The sequence below is a fragment of the Paramormyrops kingsleyae genome, chromosome 12 (genome assembly GCF_048594095.1).
Source record: "Paramormyrops kingsleyae isolate MSU_618 chromosome 12, PKINGS_0.4, whole genome shotgun sequence".
NCBI classification, from domain to species: domain Eukaryota; kingdom Metazoa; phylum Chordata; class Actinopteri; order Osteoglossiformes; family Mormyridae; genus Paramormyrops; species Paramormyrops kingsleyae.
The window spans coordinates 31,138,613-31,159,066 of record NC_132808.1 but is presented as its reverse complement, the minus strand read 5'-3'; the positions used below and the strand labels follow the sequence as shown (position 1 = coordinate 31,159,066).

Sequence of the window (20,454 nt, the reverse complement as noted above, 5' to 3'; positions counted from 1 at the left end):
CGTCTAGTAACGTTCTTAGCAGCAAAACAATGTGACTTCGTCTTCAACGCACCCCATGCAAGTCACACCGGCGGAGTCTGGGAGAGACAGATTAGAACTGTGAGAAGTGTTCTTTGTTCTACTCTGTCCCAGTCGTCTGGAAGATTGGACGATTCTTCTTTACGAACCTTCTTCTATGAGGCCATGGCCATTGTAAATAGCCGTCCGCTCACTATAGATAATTTAAGCGATCCCCGTAGTCCCGAGCCTATAACTCCTAATCATCTGCTCACCCTGAAAACGACCCAAGCCCTACCACCTCCTGGCAAGTTTGTCAGAGAAGACATATATGCTCGCAAGAGATGGCGCCATGTCCAGTATTTAGCGGAACAATTTTGGGGACGTTGGCGCAAGGAGTACGTGTCTAATATTGCAACAAGGCAATGCTGGCTTACACCAAGAAGGAACATGCGAGTCGGAGATATAGTCTTGGAGAAGGCAGATGATCTCCCTAGGAATGAGTGGCGCTTGGCAGAAGTTATCGAGACTGGCGTTGACGAGGATGGTTTGGTGAGAAGAGTGAAGATACGGTTTGGAGACAGAAATTTAGGGAAGAATGGCAAACGTCTGAACAAACCATCAGTAGTTGAGCGCCCAGTACAGAAGCTGGTCCTGCTGCTGGAGGCTGCCTGAAATTCCTTACATATCCTTTGATTTAAGCAGTTCATAACAGAATATAGTTTCACCTTTACATCTAGCCTCAAACATTGGCAATTTACTTTATGAATCATTCGTGATTAAAATTTGAGATTTATAGTCACTCATGATTGATGGGAGTGTAAATAACCCTCAGTTATTTGAATTAATTAAAAGGAATAATATTCTGATACAATTTAAGTTTGCATTTCTTGATATTAGTTGTGTTGATTAATATTCAGATCATTTAAGTTATTTAACCAATAGAGACCTTTATTTTGAAAAGCGGCTTGGCGGAAATGCAAGGAGATCGCGAAACCGGAAAAGGAGAACGCGCGCACCGACGGAGACTGATCACGGAATCGAACGATTAAGGACCTTTGAGTTGATTTATACATACAGTCGCAGCTTATTGTTTTATTCTTCGGTATTTGTTTTTTGATATCATTATTTGACACCCGGTTGAAAGGGAGAACAAGGTCAGGAACGTTTATGCACATATGTGGCATATATCTGTAATGTATACTCTCTATGACGGTTTGTGTTTGTAATTTTACGTTGTGACAGATGTTAGCATTAATTAGTATTTCGTTGAAGTAAGACTGATTGTTTCATTTATATGGATGTAAATTCATTGCAAATCCCAATTTATTTATGCGTCTCTTGTTCTAGCTCTTACGTTGTTGTGCAGTCAATACAGACAATAAAACCCAAGGAAGACAGTACAACATCAGTGCATGAGTTAAATCCTTTTTATCCTCAACCGGGCCGTCACATAGATACAAAATACTTATTTTATACGATCTGTACGCAGTCAAAAGTTAGCAAAACTGAACTAGATTTAGACTTAGGATTAACTAGGAATAACTGATTTAAGCATTGGACCCAGAACCCAAAACAAACAATATTTAAATCCATACATTACAAAGAGGTACGTAGAGGTACTTTTTTCCATTTAAATGTAAATGTATATAAATGTATTCACGATTCTTCATGTTATACAATTAATATTTACTAAAAGGCCGCTGTTCTAAATTTTGAGATGTCATTTTCTTTTCTCCCACCACTCCCATCGAACACGTGCACTGTTTTCACGCATTATTTAGCGTGTATGTATGGGCGTCGCCTATATTTCACGTGGTGAAAACAGACCCGGCGGGAAAATGGTTTTGTGTGATGTACATTAGGATGTGGGATTGGTTCGCTTTCTGTTCACCAGAGTGCTTTAAATGCAGCACTGGGACACGAGCGCTTTCTCTAGTCACTCGCACTGAAAAACTGCTGACGTACTGTGTCACAGTGTGGTACGGCAGCTGCACCATGACAGACAGGGAGAGGCTTCAGAGAGTAGTAAAGGCAGCACAGAAGATCAGCGGCTGCCCTCTCCCCTCCCTGATGGATATTTACACCTCCCGCTGCCTCAGCAGAGCAAAAAACATCACAGAGGACAGCTCCCACCCTCAGGGAGGCGCTACAGGTGCATCACAGCAAGGACAAACAGACTCAAGAACAGTTTTTTCCCAAAAGCCATAACCACTCTAAACTCACACATGCACTGACTACACAGTCTAACCCCCCAACCCCTGGACTTCCTTCTATCCATCAACTGTGCAATATCCAATATCTAAATGGTATTGATAATAACTGTGTAATAGCTGTATACTGTACAATATCATTGCTCTGTGTCCAACATCCACTACACACTGCATAATTACTGTTTTTATTGTTGTGTGTTCTACATACATGTTTGCATGGAACGAGCTGCTTTTAATCTCATTGTATTTGTATATACTGACAATAAAAGGTATTGTATTGTATTCTATTTTTATTGCAATAAATGTTGATAATGTAACAACTTTATAAAGTTTATAGTGTATTCAATAATATAATACAATTTCTGAATAAAAATGTAATAACTGATTCTGCATAATATATCAGCCCATAATGTAATAACTGCCATTAATGTATTAAAAATGATGACAATATTGGCAGTTATAGTATTTATAGTTGTTAGAGTTGTTATATTATTGGCTGCCTCATCTGGCGCATTTTCCCATTTTAACCAAATAATAAGAATGCAGAAGAGTCATACGGTTGATGTTTATTTATTTAGTATTTTAATTTTGCATGAGTTCAGTGAAGCGTTTCAAAATGTTGCAATTCTTTTCTCATCTTGCGCTTTACATGAATCTTGCCCCTTCGTTCATCTTTTCATGCGTCGTGTGATTTTTATAAGCCATGCCGTATCGTGCTTCCAGCATTTCTCAGTCTTCCACCTCCTGCTGCCGCTTGTGCCGTTTGAAGGGTGAAAGGTTTCTTTTGGGTGCACGAAACATCATTCCATTGTCCCGATTTCTGAAAGAAAAGTCATACATAGCATGCTGAAAGATGACCCATACCTATGCACACAGGGAAACAAAGATCAACTGAACTTGAAATTATTTTTTATATCTCTTAAAATATGGGTTCTAGAAATTCTGTAAGTGCAAATAATTAAATTTGACTTTTCAATAAAGATCAGATTAGTCCATGTTCCTGTAACTGCAATTTCCTGAGGAAATCCAAATTCATCACCTGACTGTTGAGAAAAGGCCAGTGCCATTGACAGGTTGTTGTTGGCAGCACCCAGATACACGATCTGTTAGAAATATGTAAATAATGTGGGTTTAAATAATCATAATGTTCAATTTAGAGTTGTGATGTGTACATACATGCATCATACCTTTCTTGAGAAGCCATCAGTGGCAACAGAGATCACAATATTGTACCTAATCACATTAAAGTACATAGTGCAAAATATAATTCATCAACAGGAAACTATTAGATGAAAAAATGTTTCACACCATATCAGCTTATGCTTGGAGTCCGAAGCAGAGATTTTGGGCCAGGTGTTGAATACGTCCGCCGCACAACACATCCTATCTGGTTTGGGCGAGAGAGGACGCCAAGAGTATCCACACGGTGCATGGAAGACCTCACCCTGTCCCAGTGCACCAGATGCCCTCTTGCCTGCAAGCTCCCCTTCACTAGCCAGTATCCAGCATGAGGCATGTGCTTTATTTCAGTGACTAAATGGTCAAGTTCCTCATCAGAACATGCGCTGTACTGTGCTCTGACAGATGTCTGATTCTGACCATCTGGGGTTTTGGCCAATCCCTTACAGCTTTAGCCTTGTCCTCATCCATCCCCACTCCTCCTGGTTGGATCAGGTACCCCAGGAACTTAACCATAGATCCTCACACTTTGCATAGGAGGCGGCGCTGGAGAACCTGGCGTACGTGATGAACATGTTCCATGCACATGGAGTGAATGAAAATAATTGTACATGTTCACAAAACTAGTGCAGCAGGTCGGCCAGGACTTTGTACATGAATGTCTGAAAGACCGAAGAACTGTTCACTGACCCACCCCCCTCTTGGATCCGGATCGGGTTATAGGCACTGCCCAGATTCAATTTGGTAAAGACCTGAGCTGCTTCCACCCAGAGTGGATGAGTAGGAGCGATTCCCACCATTTGACCACGATGTTGTTCAGGACCCAGTAATTGATACATGGGTGCAGACCTGTCTCTTTACAACGAAGAATCAGGAGGTGTGCAGAAGGATGTGCAGGCATATTATACCTTGAATGGGGAAACCAGACATGGGAGACGCTAACTCTCACGGGGGAGAACAGAGCGACACTATCAGAGAGACTTGGAGGGGTTACTGCACAGATGACACTGACCAGACTAGGAAGTGAAAGGAGAAGCAGACACTAATATACAGGGACTAACAGTCAGACAGAAGGCAGGTATGATTAAATGAGAGGGATGACAGGGGACGGTCAGGGGGCCAAAATGGAGCACAGACAGACCCAGATGCAAGAACTGCCAATAATGCAATAGCTCCTGCATAATGTACCAGCCAATAATGTATCAAATGATGGTGGCAGTTACACAAGAACTCAGTCATACAGTTGATAGTTTATTTTGCACAAGTTCAGCAATTCTTTACTCATCTTACATGAAAATTCATGTGTGGCCCGATTTTTATAAGCGATGCAGTAGAGCGTTCCAGCATTTCAGTCTTGGCCCTGCTGCCGCAAGAAGGCGCAAACAAAAGGCTTCTTGTTGCTGCACAGATCATCATTCCATTGTTTTTGGTCTGAAAGAAATCATACATGCTGAAGCAAACCCTCTTTATACCACTATGAAGTCATGTTATGCCAATTTCACACAATTTGTTTCTCCAAAGCACTACTGAAGTTCCACTGGAAACATTCAGTATGCAATATTCAGAAATTCCTCTCATGAGGGGAAGACAGTCCATTGGAGTATAATGAGAATTATACTCCAATAAGTGTTCTGTAAATAACCACTCTTACTTTTCCAGTTCATCTCCACACAGTTCTCAGTGTGTGAGGTGTAGCTTGGTTGACCTGGAACCCAATTCTGGTAGTCCCAATTGGAACCATCTTTCCAGATGAAATTGTTGGACTGTTAGGGGAGAGAGAAGGCGATACCGTTACACGGACACAGGTCACCAGCCTGATGTTACTGTGAACCAGAGATAGCAATAAGGCACATGGATGTCCCAGCCCTGTCCCCATCACCTGGCCATCCCTATAACCGCCCAACCAGATCCGTGGAGCTGAGCTGGCAGATCCCAGCAGGGAGAAGACATCCTCATTTTCTTGGCTACTGTGCACAGAGACCAGGTGAGCCCCTGAAGTTTGACTGCAAGTAGACTGTACACAGGAACAATTAATCTGAATGCAGTATAGCAGTAATACAGATGTTGGCTTCGATTGTGAGCCTGTTTGAACCCAAGAATCTCATTTTATAGAATTACAACATGAGGCACCTGGGGGACGGTTTTTGCTTTACCTCAGCAACATCGAAGGAGCACGGCGTGTTGAAATACCGTATACAGTACTGGCCAGTTCGGTACCAGTCCTTGTGTTGTCCATCACACTGCTTCAGGGAGTTCTGATTTCCTGATGGAGCACAGAAAACACAATTCCATGGGGCTGTGCTATGATCAAGAGTCCTCATCTGTCATCATACTGAATTCTCCCCAACATTATGATACCATAGAATCAAAGGTTTTGGGAAACAGCCTTGATCCAAGACTGTTGTGATGCATGGAATTCCCAAACTGAGCTAAACAAATCATTTGGGGCTGTTTGGATTCAGCACTGAATGCCCCAGGCTTGTCACATGTCTGACCCCCAATGGCCTGTTTAAGTGACTGTTAGAATGGCTCAGGAAACTGACCATCAGCCATTGCAGCAGGCATGACAGACAGGCAGAGGAGAGCAATTCCCAGCAAGCTTGGAGTCATCATGTCTCAGTTCAGTCCCACACCTTTCTGCACAGAGCAAACCAAAGGTTACAGTTCCTTTATATGAAAATCCCTGATGCCATGTTGATTAAACCCCACATCATGCAATTGCAGATGATATTGAGTTGTAACACTTGATGTCCAATGATTCAAAATGACACTTGACTATCAATGCTGTGAATTATGGCACTATTGCCACTAGAAATAAGGCAGGAAATTCCAGAATCCCAGAAATGTTCACATCAGTAGTTCACATCCTCCAAGGGCTCTGGAGAACCCACCACTTCTGCCCACACCACAAATACCACCATCCCCACTATTTCTGAAACTCCCAGAGATGGGCTGAAAAGCATAGGAGTACTGCCCTATAATAAACACTGAATAGCCCCAGTCCTCCAACCACTACAACACAAACATCATATGTGTGCCATGAGCAGGATTTAGACAAATATCAAAGACTGACCTTTGAAGATCTGTGACACTTCTTTCCCTTTCCCTCTGGTTCATTCTGGACCGTTTTATATACTTGTGTCGCACCCCTATTGTTCCGATCCTCGTGTGTGCCACGCCCCCTCGTTAGCCTCGTGTGGAATCCCCGTGTCTTCAGCTGTTTCTAGTTGTGTTGATTAGTTTGGTGTATTTAGGTCCGTGTCTGTGTGCCTCTCGTTAATGCGGTCATTGACGTCGTTCTCAGTATGAAGTTAGAACCCTGCCAATACGTCACAAATGCCCCACGATCTGTAAACAAACCGGCTGTAAATTATAAATAACGAACAATCCGGAAACGTGCACATAATGAGGTACAAATACAAAACATACGTCTCACACAAACACAATGCGCTTTGCAAATAAAAAGCACTGCTGTCAAAGCAATATGATGCGTTTTGATAATACAAACAAAACAAAAAGAGCGTCTTCCACAAGTATAAAGACAGAATAAAACACAATGCGCTTTGCAAATAAAAAGCACTGCTGTCAAAGCAATATGATGCGTTTTGATAATACAAACAAAACAAAAAGAGCGTCTTCCACAAGTATAAAGACAGAATAAAACCAATAAGAAACATTTCATAATTGTTATTGGTCATTTTTCACATTTTTGACGAGTATACAACAAGGCGAAACATATATTTGTGGATCACGTGACTTTTGGCACCGTTATTCCACGCCAATTGGATGAGCTCCCAGACGGCACGCGGTGCCAGAGGAGAGCAGCGTCCAATTCAGCTCATTCAGCCTTCGGTTGATGGAGCTCAAATGTTCTACCGGAGATCGGGAAGAGCGCGGGGAGCGGAGCGCCACCTATCAGCGGTCAACAGGTAAGTATTTTTAATCGATACCGTGTCATATTTTAACATAGTTAACTCTAATAACGACGTGTAACATGAATGTAATCATTTTAACCCTATTGTAGGCAATAGTTAGTTGATGTTTGTGCTACGTAAACTTGCACATGACGATTTTTTTAAATCCAGCATATGTATTTTTCATGTTAGAGTTTACTGATAATATGCTGTATTATATGATAATATCATATAATAACGTTTTTGCGCACAATCGCTAGAAATTGTTGCTAGCTAACGAAGCACTGAAATAATGCGCAGTACAACTGACAGCCACCATTGCCTATGTCAAGGAGGACAGTTTTAGCTACTTTACATTTTACCTGCTAGTTTAAAACTGAAAACTGTGCCTGTGTGCAGGTGGAGTTCATTGTGACAGGCTGGTTTCACAGCCGGAAAAGCTCGGTCCCAGTTATCTCCATCATTGTTATGCAGATATACAGCTGTTTTGAACATAGTTAACCACAGTACACAGTAGCCGGTGGTCAGGATGCCTCCTGGACGCCTCCCTGGTGAGGTGTTCCGGGCTGGGAGGAGGCCCCGGGGGAGACCCAGGACACGCTGGAGAGACTATGTCTCCCGGCTGGGCTGGTAACGCCTCGGGATTCCCCCAGAGGAGCTGGACGAAGTGGCCGGGTAGAGGGAAGTCTGGGTTTCCCTGCCTAGACTGCTGCCCCCGCAACCCGACCCGGAAGGCGGTAGATGATGGATGGATGGATGAAAAACAGGTCTGCTATAGTTTTGCACAGTGATGTCACCACTTTGGCCCCCAGAAGTAACATCTGCTCCTCCTCGCTCAGATCATCATTGAGAAATGTGGATTTCCCTTGATAAAGAGATCATGTACAAGGCCACAGGAACTGGCCCGACAGAAGACTTTGAAACCCCACTTATCTGGTTTATTGGCAACGTACTGACGCAGATTCCCTGCCCGTGGGCCTTTGTATGCCACCATTACGTCATCTACACTCTGCCTGTAAGTGGATGGAATAAGGAGACACTTCTTCCTCAGCATCTCAGACAGAGGGCGACTTTATAAGACCGATCCTGGCTGCCTTCACACTGCTCATTGTCAGTGAAGAAGTTTGCGTAACAACTTGAAGCTTTTGATGACCATAATATCAGCTACAAGGCTGTACTGTGAGAGATGGTGCCAGTAATCGTCTATGGATGGGCATTCGAAAACTCCCATGCACAACAGAATGGCCAGGAAAGATTCAGTTTTATGAGAGGTGGTTTTTATGGGATCTCCAACAAATTAGCGTGGTTAGAAATAATGTTGAACCATCTCATTAGTGAACATCATCTTGAAGTACTGCAGCGGTGTTTCAATTTCATCTGGGGGGTCAAATGTGGAATCTGGCACAGGTATTGACTCAATGTCCTGCCTTTTCCATGGTGGCCTTCTGTGATCCAACTCGCATTCATCTTCTGCCTCTGTCTTACTGACTGTTATTAGACAGTTTTTACCTTTGTTAGCTATTTTCCTTTTTTTGGTGGTGGTGGTAGTTGAACGTCCTGGTCTTGATCCTCATCCAAGGACGTAAAATCATCAGAATCGGAGTGGGAAGGAAATCCGGGTCTGCTATTCTGTCGTCGTCACTATCAGCGCACCCTTCAGCATCAGACAGCGCAGGGTTTTCAGGTACTAGTGCCATTTCAGGGCTTCCTGCCTATTGCCTTAGAATGTCCTGGTGTCCATCTACATAATATATAAACAACACACACTGAGGTGCTTTTCATGAAATATCTATCTAAAAATATTGCAATAATTATTTTATTGCATTATATTATTATGAATTCAGTGATTACATTGTAAAATTATAGGAAATGTAATGAAATAGCACTACATGTACATGAACAGAATGAATAGAACACTGCTATCCTTATATATTTTTGATAGCATTTGTAGTAAAATAATTACCCACAAACTGGCATCTCTACCATTTGGCACCATTTGTTTAAAAAAATTTTCCTGCATCATGATATTTTTTTGTGTGTGTTGGGGGGTGGTTATTGTGAACCATTCGCTTAAATAACCGCTCTGAATTTATTTTTTATTGAAAACATCCGCTTACTTTCGAATCTGCTTACGGTATTTCCAACAACTTGGAGGGAGTCTTCAAAATTCTTTGTCTGCGCTTGAGATCGCTGCAGTGGTACCTCTATTTTTGCACCACAGTACCATCTGGTGTATTTTCTGACTACTGCATGCTCTCCAAGCATGGAACTGAATGCCCAGCCCAGTATTGTAATGCAACACGCAGCGCATTTAAAAGGGCGTCGCCATTTAAATGGTCTACCATTTGGTGGAGCAGACACATAAAGGGTAATCCCTATTGGGGTCACGGGGACTGGAGCCTATCCCGGTAAGTATGGGCACATGGCGGGGACAAACCCTGGGCCGGCGCCAACACACCACAGGTCACGCACACACAATCGCATCACTCACACCTTACGGGGCCAATTTAGTGTCACCAATTAACCTATAGTGCATGCCTTTGGACAGTGGGAGGAAACCCACACCAACACGGGGAGAGCAGGCAAACTCCACGAGGAAATGCCCCACGGCCAACCCGGGAATCGAACCCAGGACCTTCTTGTGAGGCAACAGCACTAACCACTGCGCCTCCATGCTGCCCTAGTAAAAGCACTTGTTCAACTTAATTGATCTGACCTGATAAAGGTAATATCACACTGTAATAAAACAAGAGTTATCAATAACAGGTGGTGTACCTCTTCACTGTTGGGTTCAGTCACAGGATGCTGAATAGTCCCCATTACCCATAACCCAAAATATAATGCAGAGCCATGTTATAGCTTCTCGTCTGAAGAAGAAGCCTTTAAAAATGTGCAGCATTTAATTAGTCAAGTTAGCAGTAAAATACTATATCCTGGTAGTTCTAAGAAATTTTGTTCAAAGCAGTGTACTATAGCGTCTCTAAATGTTATATATACTCAATACAAGGTGGGGCTCCTTTACTATTTTATGGGGGGATAAATATCAGATTAGTCCATGTTCCTGTAACTGCACTTTCCTGAGGAAATCCAAATTCATCACCTGACTGTTGAGAAAAGGCCAGTGCCATTGACAGGTGGTTGTTGGCAGCACCCAGATACACGATCTGTTAGAAATATGTAAATAATGTGGGTTTAAATAATCGTAATGTTCAATTTAGAGTTGTGATGTGTACATACATGCATCATACCTTTCTTGAGAAGCCATCAATGGCAAGAGAGATCCCAATATTGTACCTAATCACATTAAAGTACATCATGCAAAATATAATTCATCAGCAGGAAACTATTAGATGAAAAAATGTTTCACACCATATCAGCTTATGCTTGGAGTCTGAAGCAGAGATTTTGGGCCAGGTGTTGAATACGTCCGCCACACAACACATCCTATCTGGTTCAGGCGAGAGAGGACGCCAAGAGTATCCACACGGTGCATGGAAGACTTTTTTTTTTTTTTTTAATTTTATTTATTTGGGACAACGCACATTAATGAACAAACACTACAATGAAATAATCAAGTAATGATTGTAAATGAGCCAGATTATAGCACAATCGCTAGTTTACATCTGTAGTCCCTAGACAGGAAGGTATTACATTCTAGAACAACATGAAATTATCAATATAAAAATAACAAAAAAAAACTAAAAGTGGAAGCACAACTGAGTACTTTTAAGATGTGATTTAAGATGTTTTTTAAATGTACTGTAGGTGGGGCATTCTCTAATATTTCTTGGGAGATTGTTCCAGAAATGACTCCCTCTAACTGATAAAACCGTTTGTCCAAAAGTTGATTTCCTATAAGAGATCTGAAGCTCTCCTCGAGAACAGATTCTAGTTCCACGACCTATATCCGTTTTTTTTTTTTAATATATGTGGTAAGTGGGGGTGGAGCTAGTCCATTCAGTACTCTTTAAATTAGACAACAGTTTTTAAAATTAATAAATTTTCAAAATTAAGCAGGTTATATTTTTCCAGGATTTTGCAGTGATGAAATGACATAGACTTTTGATCAAGGATTTTTATAGACTTTTTGAATAATATCTCTAGTGGTTTTAACACTGTGTCTTTAGTGAAGGACCAAGTTGTAATACAATAATCTATATGTGAGAATATCATAGAGTGTAAAAACATTTTTGCTGAGGTTAATGACATTGATGGTCTAATTTGTCTAAAATTATTCATATTACATTTGATTTTATTGGCTGTTAGTTTTATATGTTTTTTAAAAGATAATGTCTGATCCAAGGTGATGTCTAAGTACTTAAACTCTTGTACAATATCCAATTCTGCATCACCCAGGAATACCTTTGACCGCTCCAATATTATAGGTTTTTTAGTGAACATCATTACGACTGTTTTCTTTTCATTTAATAATAGGCAGGATTGCAGGAGCCAGTGCTGAATGTTCGCTAGAGCTGATGTAAGAGTAGAAGAGGCCTCGTGTGCTTTTAGCAGATGTTAAAATAACAGCATCGTCGGCATACATTTGTACGTGTACACTTTGACATACATTCGGCAAGTCGTTTATATATAAAGAGAACAATACCGGTCCCAAAATGGAGCCCTGTGGGACCCCTACTGGGCAGTGAAGGTAGGGTGACAATGAATTCCCCACACATACAGACTGTCTTCTATCGGAGAGATATGATTTAAACCAGGTTAATGCGTTTCCTGAGAAGTTATAATGGGTTAGCTTGGACAGAAGTGCTTGATGGTTCACTGTATCAAACGCCTTCTTAAAGTCCAAGAACCAACACAAGTGATTTTATCAAGTGAGGATTTCACTTTCTCCACAAAGACACTGTTTGCCGTCTCCGTGGAATGATTGTCGAAATCCAAACTGCATAGGGTGTAAAAACGAGTGTTTGTTGAGATATTTATTCAGAGATTTAGCAATCCATTTTTCTACTACCTTAGATATTACAAGGAGAATACTGATAGGGTGGTAGTTAGAAATGTTCGTTTTGTCTCCAGATTTAAAAATTGGTGAGACTACAGCCACCTTCCAGGCTGCTGGAACTGTCGCCATTTTAATAGATAAATTTATTAAATTTGTTATTGGGCACACTAAAGCATCTTTGTGAGTTTTTAGAAAGCAAGTGTCCAGACCGTATATATCTTTGGCTTTAGAGGTTTTCATTGATTGGATTATATTTGCCTCACCCTGTCCCAGTGCACCAGATGCCCTCTTGCCTGCAAGCTCCCCTTCACTAGCCAGTATCCAGCGTGAGGCACGTGCTTTATTTCAGTGACTAAATGGTCAAGTTCCTCATCAGAACATGTGCTGTACTGTGCTCTGACAGATGTCTGATTCTGACCATCTGGGGTTTTGGCCAATCCCTTACAGCTTTAACCTTGTCCTCGTCCATCTCCACTCCTCCTGTTTGGATCAGGTACCCCAAGAACTTAACCATAGATCCTCACACTTTGCGTAGGAGGCGGCACTGGAGAACCTGGCATACATGACGAACATGTTCCATGGGCATGGAGCGAATGAAAATTGTCTATGTTGACAAAACTAGTGCAGCAGGTCGGCCAGGACTTTGTTCATGAATGTCTGAAAGACCGAAGAACTGTTCACTGACCCACCCCCCTCTTGGATCCAGATTGGGTTATAGGCACTGCACAGTTTCAATTTGGTAAAGACCTGAGCTGCTTCCGCCCAGAGTGGATGAGTAGGAGCGGTTCCCACCATTTCACCGCGATGTTGTTCAGGACCTGGTAATCGATACATGGGTGCAGGCTGCCGTCTCTTTGCAAAGAAGAATCCGGAGGCACCCAGAGGGATGGGCAGGCATATTATACCTTGAACGGGGAAACCAGACACGGGAGGCGCTAACTATCACGGGGGAGAACAGAGCAACACTATCAGAGACTTGGAGGGGTTACTGCACAGATGACACTGACCAGACTGGGGAGCAAAGGACAAGCAGGCACTAATATACAGGGACTAACAGTCAGACAGGTATGATTAAATGAGCGGGAGGACAGGGGACAGCCAAGGGGCCAAAACAGAACACGACAGACAGACCCTGACACTAAACGTAAGAACTGCCAATGACAGTGTAGTAAGTTAATGTAACTTACCAAAAATGTAATACCTGAGTCAGCATAATGTATCAGCCAATAATGCATTTAAAATGATGCTTCTGGCAGTTTAAGAACACAGTCACTGTTGATATTTAATTTTGTTTATTTGGCATGGGTTCAGCAAAGCATTTCAAAATTGTGATTCTTTACTGATCTTGCGCTTTCCATGAATCCTCATGCGTCACCTGATGTTAAGCCATGCCATAGAGTCCTTCCAGTGTTTCAATTGTCCGGCTCCTGCTGCCACTTGTGCCGCTTGAAGGCGCAAATGAAAGGCTTCCGCTTCATGCACTGATCATCATTCCATTCTCCCAAGTCTGAAAGAAATCACATGAAGCAAACCCTCTATACTACTATAGATTCATGTTTTATGCCAATTAACACAATGTGTTTCTCAAAGCACTACTGAAGTTCCATAGGAAACATTCAGTATTCAAAAACTCCTCCCCTCATTAAAAGAGGTCCAGGGAGGAGATGGCTTGTCCATCAGTTTGTTCAATGTTTCTGCTGGAAAAATACACATTCGTCCAAAGTGAACATTTGGTCAATATATTACTCTAATGAATGTTCTGTAACCATTTTCCATGCTTCCCTCTGGCTACTTTCCCCTCCACCGTTCTCCCATCTACACCACTCCCCTTTCTTACTTTTCCAGTTCATCTCCACACAGCTCTCAACATTACTGGCATCATCTGGTTGACCTGGAACCCATTTTTCAAAATTCCAAAAAGAACCATCTGTCCAGATGAAGTCATTTGACTGTTAGGGGAGTGTGAGAAGGAACAGTATCACTGTTGGACACACAGGTCACCAGCCTGATATTACCATCCCTGGTTCAGAACAACATTACAAGGCACATGGAGACATGGGAACAGGGCTGGGACATCCATCACCTGGCCATCCCTTTGACCACCCAACCAGGTCCGTGGTGAGGAGGGGTTGAATTTCAACACGATGGCCAAGGCATCGTCATTTGCTTGTTCACTGTGCACGGAGAGCAGGTGACTCCCTGAAGCTTTTTGACTGCAAGCAGACTGGTACAGAAGAACAATTAATCTGAATGCAGTATAGCTGCAATACAGATGTTGGCTGATTGAGAGCCTTAGAATGGAATCCTTAGGTTCATCTACAGAACCACTACAAAATGAGGCACCTGGGGGACGGTTTGGGCTTTACCTCAGCATCAGAGAAGGAGAGTGGCGTGTTGAAATACCGTATACAGTAGCGGCCAGTTTGGTACCAGTGGCTGTAGCGTTCATCACCACAGTACTTTGGGAACTTGTTGTGGTAGTCTGATGGAGCACAGAAAACACAATTCCATGGGGCTGTGCTATGATCAAGAGTCCTCATCTGTCTCATACTGAATTCTCCAGGACATTGATGATCATGGAGTCAAAGGTTTTGGGAAACAGCCTAGAGTTCACAAACAACTAAAATCATTTGGGGCAGTTTAGATTCAGTGCTGAATGCCCCAGGCTTGTCACATGTCCAACACCCAATGACCTGTTTAAGTGACCATTAGAATGGCTCTCAGGAAACTGACTGACCATCATCCATTGCAGCAGGCATGGCAGACAGGCAGAGGAGTGCAATCCCCAGCAAGCTTGGAGTCCTCATGTCTTAGTTCTTCAGTCCCACAACACCTCCCTGCAGAGCAAACCAGAGGTTACAGTTCCTTCTTATGGTGATCCCTGATGCCATGTTGATTAACCACTTGGTTCCCCCCACACTGAAATTGTTATTCAAAATCATTCAAAATGACACTTGTTAAAGTGATAGTCAATGCTGCAAGTTATGGCCATAGACAGACACTAATCTATAGATATGGTTGTGCAGAGTCCACTACTTTCACCCACCCCTCAGGTACCACTGTCCCCACTACTTCTGAAACACTCAGTTCAGCTGAAAAAGCATAGCAGGACCACCCTCTAACAAACACTGAATACCCCTAGTCCTCCAGCCACTACAATACAAACATCCTACATGTGCTAGAAGCAAGATTTGGACAACTGACCTGTGAAGATCTGTGACTCTCCCTTGCCCTTTCCCTCTGGTTCATTCTGGACCTTTTTATATACTTTTGTTGCACCCCTATTGTTCCGATCCTCGTGTGTGCCACGCCCCCTCGTTTGCCTCGTGTGGAATCTCCGTGCCTTCAGCTGTTCCTAGTTGTGTTGATTAGTTTGGTGTATTTAAGTCCGTGTCTGTGTGCTTCTCGTTACTGCGGTCATTGACGTCGTTCTGAGTATGGAGTTAGAACCCTGACAATACGTCACAAATGCCCCACGATCTGTAAACAAACCGGATGTAATTTATAAATAACGAGCAATCCGCAAACGTGCACATCATGCTGTACAAATAAAAAACATACATCTCACACAAACACAATGCACTTTGCAAATACAAAACACTGCTGTCAAACCAATACAGACATCCCAACCTGCAAAAACTCATTTCAGGGAGGTCCCCCCCCGCCAAGAAGGGAAATGACTTTATTTCACACAAGAGAATTTCTACATTGGCCATATGTATAATTTTTTGTTAATTAATTTTTTCTAGTCAGCACACTAAATTTCGAAGGCTCCACTGAACCGATAACTTCGGTCCTCGAGAAGTTAAATAAAAGCCCGCCCGCACTGAAATCTGATTGGCTTATTTGGCTGATTGGCCAATCAGGATGCTGTCTGTCTAGCACAGGCTACATGAACAGGCACACACGCAGGGATCCTACGCACGCTCTCTCTCTCTCTCTCTCTCTCTCTCTCTCTCTCTCTCTCTCTCTCTCTCTCTCATTCCGTCGTGCGCGCGATTTTCTCAAGTGCACGATGGACACGTTACTGTCTCGCGCGCATGCTCTTGTGTGCTTGCTCTAGTTTCCGGGACATTTTATTCAATTTGCGGGCATCAGGGAGCCGCTATCAATATGCGGGAGACTCCCGGAACTTCCGGGAGACTTGGGATGTCTGCCAATATAATGTGTTTTGATAATACAAACAAAACAAAAAGAGCTTCTATATTATCAAGTAAATGGCTATATTGTCAGTAGATCGCTGGTTGTTGTTATGTATCAGATAAAACATGAGTTTTGTCTGTAATAAAACGGAAGATGTGACTGAACTGTAGCGCGTGAGCGCGTGCTGGAGCCCTACGTGAGAGTCGCGCGCGCGCACACACAGCGCGTTTACATCGCAACGAACGTCCCTTATGTGTTTTTCAGAATCAGCTTTATTCGCTGAGTGTGCTGGTGCACACAAGGAATTTGTTTCCGGCAGCTGGAGACTTTCTAGTACACAGACAATAAATGAGACTATACAAACAATAAATTATACTATTAAGCAGTTACTTCTGTTTTCTGCACATAATTACTCAAATACTTTCACATACAGAAGAATCAATATTATCTGCACGTGTTTCGTTTCTGTGCGTTACAGCGCTTCTGAGTTATTACAAATGAAATAATAGTCGTCACGCAGGACTAACGTAGGGTTAGTAGTAATATTCTCAGAGTCGTGGTCTCGGCTGGTCTCGAAATAAAATGCCGAGTCCGATTTGTCCGTGTCCATGACAAGACCGAGTACAAATACGTCCGATTACGATTCCGAGACCGGACCTGAGTACTACCACACTACTCTTTCCTTTTTGTAGTTCTGCATGGATCTAGTTTGTTCATGTTGAATATTTTAATTCTTCATTACCTGCAGAGTGTGAAATTTCCATATAGTGTGCTTGAGGAACTAGGTTAGTATTTATTTTCACGGGTTAGAAAGTATACATTGGTTTTAACTTTGTTCCTTCTCTTCCAGAAACCGGACTATGCCCACATACAAACGGCTGCAAAGAACCAGCTTTCCCTTATAACAGGGACAGTCCATCGAAGGCCGCAGAGCACAGTTCTAACCCAAGTTCTGGTTCTAACTAATGGTCAGTCTGTCAGCCAGGGACCAGGTCAGGAAATGAGACAAGCAAACGTCCAGCAGGAAATGACAAGGTCACAGAAAAAGTTCTATAAATGTGATTTATTTATTGAATGCTGATCTATCATGTACGTCTTTCTGATGTCATTTGCAGGTCCTTTCCTGGTATATTTCGAAGAGAACGAACAAGTGATAAACGTAGATTTCCTGCACCTTTGAAATGTGTTACACCAGCAACCACAAAAAACATCAACTTGCATTTTTTCTTACTCCCAAAACCCATGAACGAAACTGATGGGCAGGTTTAGTGAAACGCTTGATACCTTTGCCTGACAACAGCAACCATGCACAGATGAAATTGCTCTGAATGTTATTTCAGAATGTATGTGACTGACAGTGGTTTATCTTGGTTAACAAAGTCTTCATATGTCCTTGATTTCAACATTGCCAACAACGGTGTATCCAAAACTAGATAAGTTATCTGGTGGATGGCTGCTATACTAGTCGTCAGGTAAGCTATTATACTTCACAGCCGTTACTACATTTCAATTGCTACTGGGGTTTTAAAAAAGGTTGCTTTTGATTCAGGCTTCCACATCATTATGTGCCAATTTCACATTTGGAAATGTATCTTTTAGTGTCACAAATTAATATTTGCAGACTTTATTGTCACTATATTATTCAATAACTAAACATTATAAACAATAACATCTTAACAAATCAGAAGGTTGCTTGAGTTCTGGAAAATTCTGATGACCCCTAGAAATTTGTTTTTTAGAATTTGAATTACAATGCCTTTTATTGTCACTATACACATGTACAATGAGAGGGCAGCGTGTGGCTCAGTGGGCTAAGCCTGTGTGCTTGTAATTACAAGGTCCCCGGTTCAAACCCAGCCTCTGCATGTTTGTAGGTCCTCAAGCAAGGCCCTTAACCCCCAGCTCCCTGGGCGCCCCAACAGGTGGCTGCCCTTTGCAGACAGCTTGTTCTACAAAGAGCAAGTTGATGGGGGTGTAAAAAGAATTTCCCCATGAGGGACAATAAAGGTTAAACTATTATTACTATTAAAAGCAGCTCCTCCAGTGCAAACATGTATGTAGAACAACAACAAACAATAAACAAATAGTGCGAAAAGTTCTGTGGCGCTATATATACGTATGGAAAGAATAAATAACTGAATAGGTTTTTATATATATATATATATATATAGTGTGATATGCAGTGTTGATTATTGCACATTAAATATTGCACAGTAATGATGATCATGTGCAGTGATTAGTGGATGTTGGACACAGAGCAATGATATTGTACAAAACTGTTCTTGAGTGTGTTTGTCCTTGCTGTGATGCACCTGTAGCGCCTCCCTGAGGGTGGGAGCTGTCCTCGTTGACCGCGATCACAAGTCCGATCCGATGATTTAAAAGTTATTAGATTGTTGTTTTCTTCAGCTTCATTTCAACCATTGATGCCTCTATGTTATTTAAGGAGGAAGTGGCCTGAGAAAACTGTCAGTGATCCCACCTGAGTGTGAAGGCTGCAACGTGAAACTTCTGAAGACCCTGTGCAATAATGGGAGAAATGTACTTTTCATTGTTCCACTTCAAGAGGAAATAGACAGTACAGAGCTCCCTCTCGATGCCCCTGAGTTCAGCAAAATGCCAAAATGAGAGTGCAGGACATGTGGGGAAACATTACCATTGCAAGTCCTTGCTCTACATATAGAGTCTTGTCTGCTGAGAGATGACACTCTAAAATTTATTATTTTAACAGGAGCAAGAAGAGTTAGGCCCTGATATTTGCTTTGTTGCCAGCACTGAAATTGAACGTAAGTACAGGTATTGACAATTTTCAGGTTTCATTGAAAATAGTTAAGGATTGACCATTTACGCTCACAGGAGTGTCTGTTTTTGTTTTCTCAGACACAGATCAGAAACGATGTCCTGAACAGTTTTGTACAATATCATTGCTCAGTATCCATCATCCACTACTCACTGCACATGATCATCATTACTGTGTAATATTTAATGTGCAATAATCAACACTGCATATCACACTGTATATATATATATATATATGCAGAACTATAAAAAGGTAAAAAGTAAAAATGCAAGTTGATGTTTTTTGTGGTTGCTGGTGTAACACATTTCGAAGGTGCAGGAAATCTACGTTTACCACTTGTTCTTTCTCTTCGAAATATACCAGGAAAGGACCTGCAAATGACATCAGAAAGATGTACATGATAGATCAGCATTCAATAAATAAATCACATTTATAGAACTTTTTCTGTGACCTTGCCATTTCCTGCTGGACGTTTGCTTGTCTCATTTCCTGACCTGGTCCCTGACTGTGTGGTAGAAAAATTATAAATCCCCTCTAATAACTCCAGTGATGCCACTTAGAATAAATCTCCGGACCTCTCAGTTGGTGAGCAAAATTATCTCTTTTATTCGAGTAATCCAGAAAAGTGCTCCTGTCACAGTACCCCAGCACTTAGAGCAACCAGTTGATAAACCGTAATTCTTAGTTCCAGATAAGGTCCCAAAACACCAACAAAACAGGCCCAAACGTATAACACAATTCTCCTGCTCTATTGGTTTACCTTGGCAGCAAGGTAAAATCCACCCATTTTGCTCAGTTTACCAGAACATGTCTCGACTGCTAGGCTCCTACTTGAGATATATATATAGATATTCATTATATTGACATTGAATCACTGTAAATATTTGGTTGTCCTTTGATTACTGATTGACGTATTGGCATATTGTCATTGAATTACTGTAATTATTTGGTTGTCCTTTGATTAATTATTGACATATTGTCATTGAATCACTGTAAATACATGGTTAACATATGATTAACAGGATTAATGCAATAATTACTTATACATTCGTACTACCGCATAACATATTGTGTATGGCCTACTGCGACTACTTTATAACTACAACTCTCTGTGCACCAGTTGGGGCAGCTTCAAATCTCTTCCTGTAGGCAGTTCCTCCCCACTCACTCTGCTGTTCATCTCTCCAAGGTCTGATCTCTCTTCAGGGTCTGCGGAACCAACCGCAGGCAGCTATCATGAGACGAGGACAC

General features: G+C 42.0%; 4 protein-coding genes across 5 annotated transcripts in view; 1 reads left to right on the top strand and 3 right to left on the bottom strand.

The window, feature by feature from the left end:
- LOC140577693 (lectin-like) overlaps positions 1-6,511 on the bottom strand; it is a 34,968-nt gene extending 28,457 nt beyond the window's left edge. Inside the window, exon 1 of the mRNA XM_072697938.1 lies at positions 6,463-6,511. The gene's annotated coding sequence lies outside the window, so the exon portion shown is untranslated. The remainder of the gene's footprint in view (positions 1-6,462) is intronic.
- The window catches only part of LOC111853283 (lectin-like), a 50,856-nt gene that overhangs the window by 10,248 nt on the left and 20,154 nt on the right, over positions 1-20,454 (top strand). The gene's annotated exons all lie outside the window — the stretch shown is intronic.
- Positions 4,628-15,564, bottom strand: LOC140577695 (ladderlectin-like). Its single transcript, XM_072697942.1, has 6 exons — positions 15,465-15,564; positions 14,998-15,097; positions 5,543-5,652; positions 5,269-5,403; positions 5,041-5,152; positions 4,628-4,820 (listed from the first exon to the last, which is right to left on the bottom strand). The coding sequence occupies exons 2-6, from the start codon at positions 15,065-15,067 to the stop codon at positions 4,738-4,740; spliced, it is 510 nt and encodes a 169-aa protein (XP_072554043.1). The 5' UTR covers positions 15,068-15,097; positions 15,465-15,564; the 3' UTR covers positions 4,628-4,737.
- Positions 13,563-20,454, bottom strand: part of LOC140577692 (lectin-like) — an 80,341-nt gene continuing 73,449 nt past the window's right edge. Inside the window, exons 3-6 of one of the 2 annotated variants that reach the window (XM_072697934.1) lie at positions 14,627-14,742; positions 14,344-14,484; positions 14,098-14,209; positions 13,625-13,767 (exon numbers count right to left, since the gene is read on the bottom strand). In XM_072697934.1, the coding sequence (XP_072554035.1) occupies positions 13,673-13,767; positions 14,098-14,209; positions 14,344-14,484; positions 14,627-14,742 (464 nt within the window). In that variant the 3' untranslated portion in view covers positions 13,625-13,672. Of the gene's footprint in view, positions 13,768-14,097; positions 14,210-14,343; positions 14,485-14,626; positions 14,743-20,454 lie in introns of both variants that reach the window. The other variant, XM_072697932.1, reaches the window with a different exon arrangement.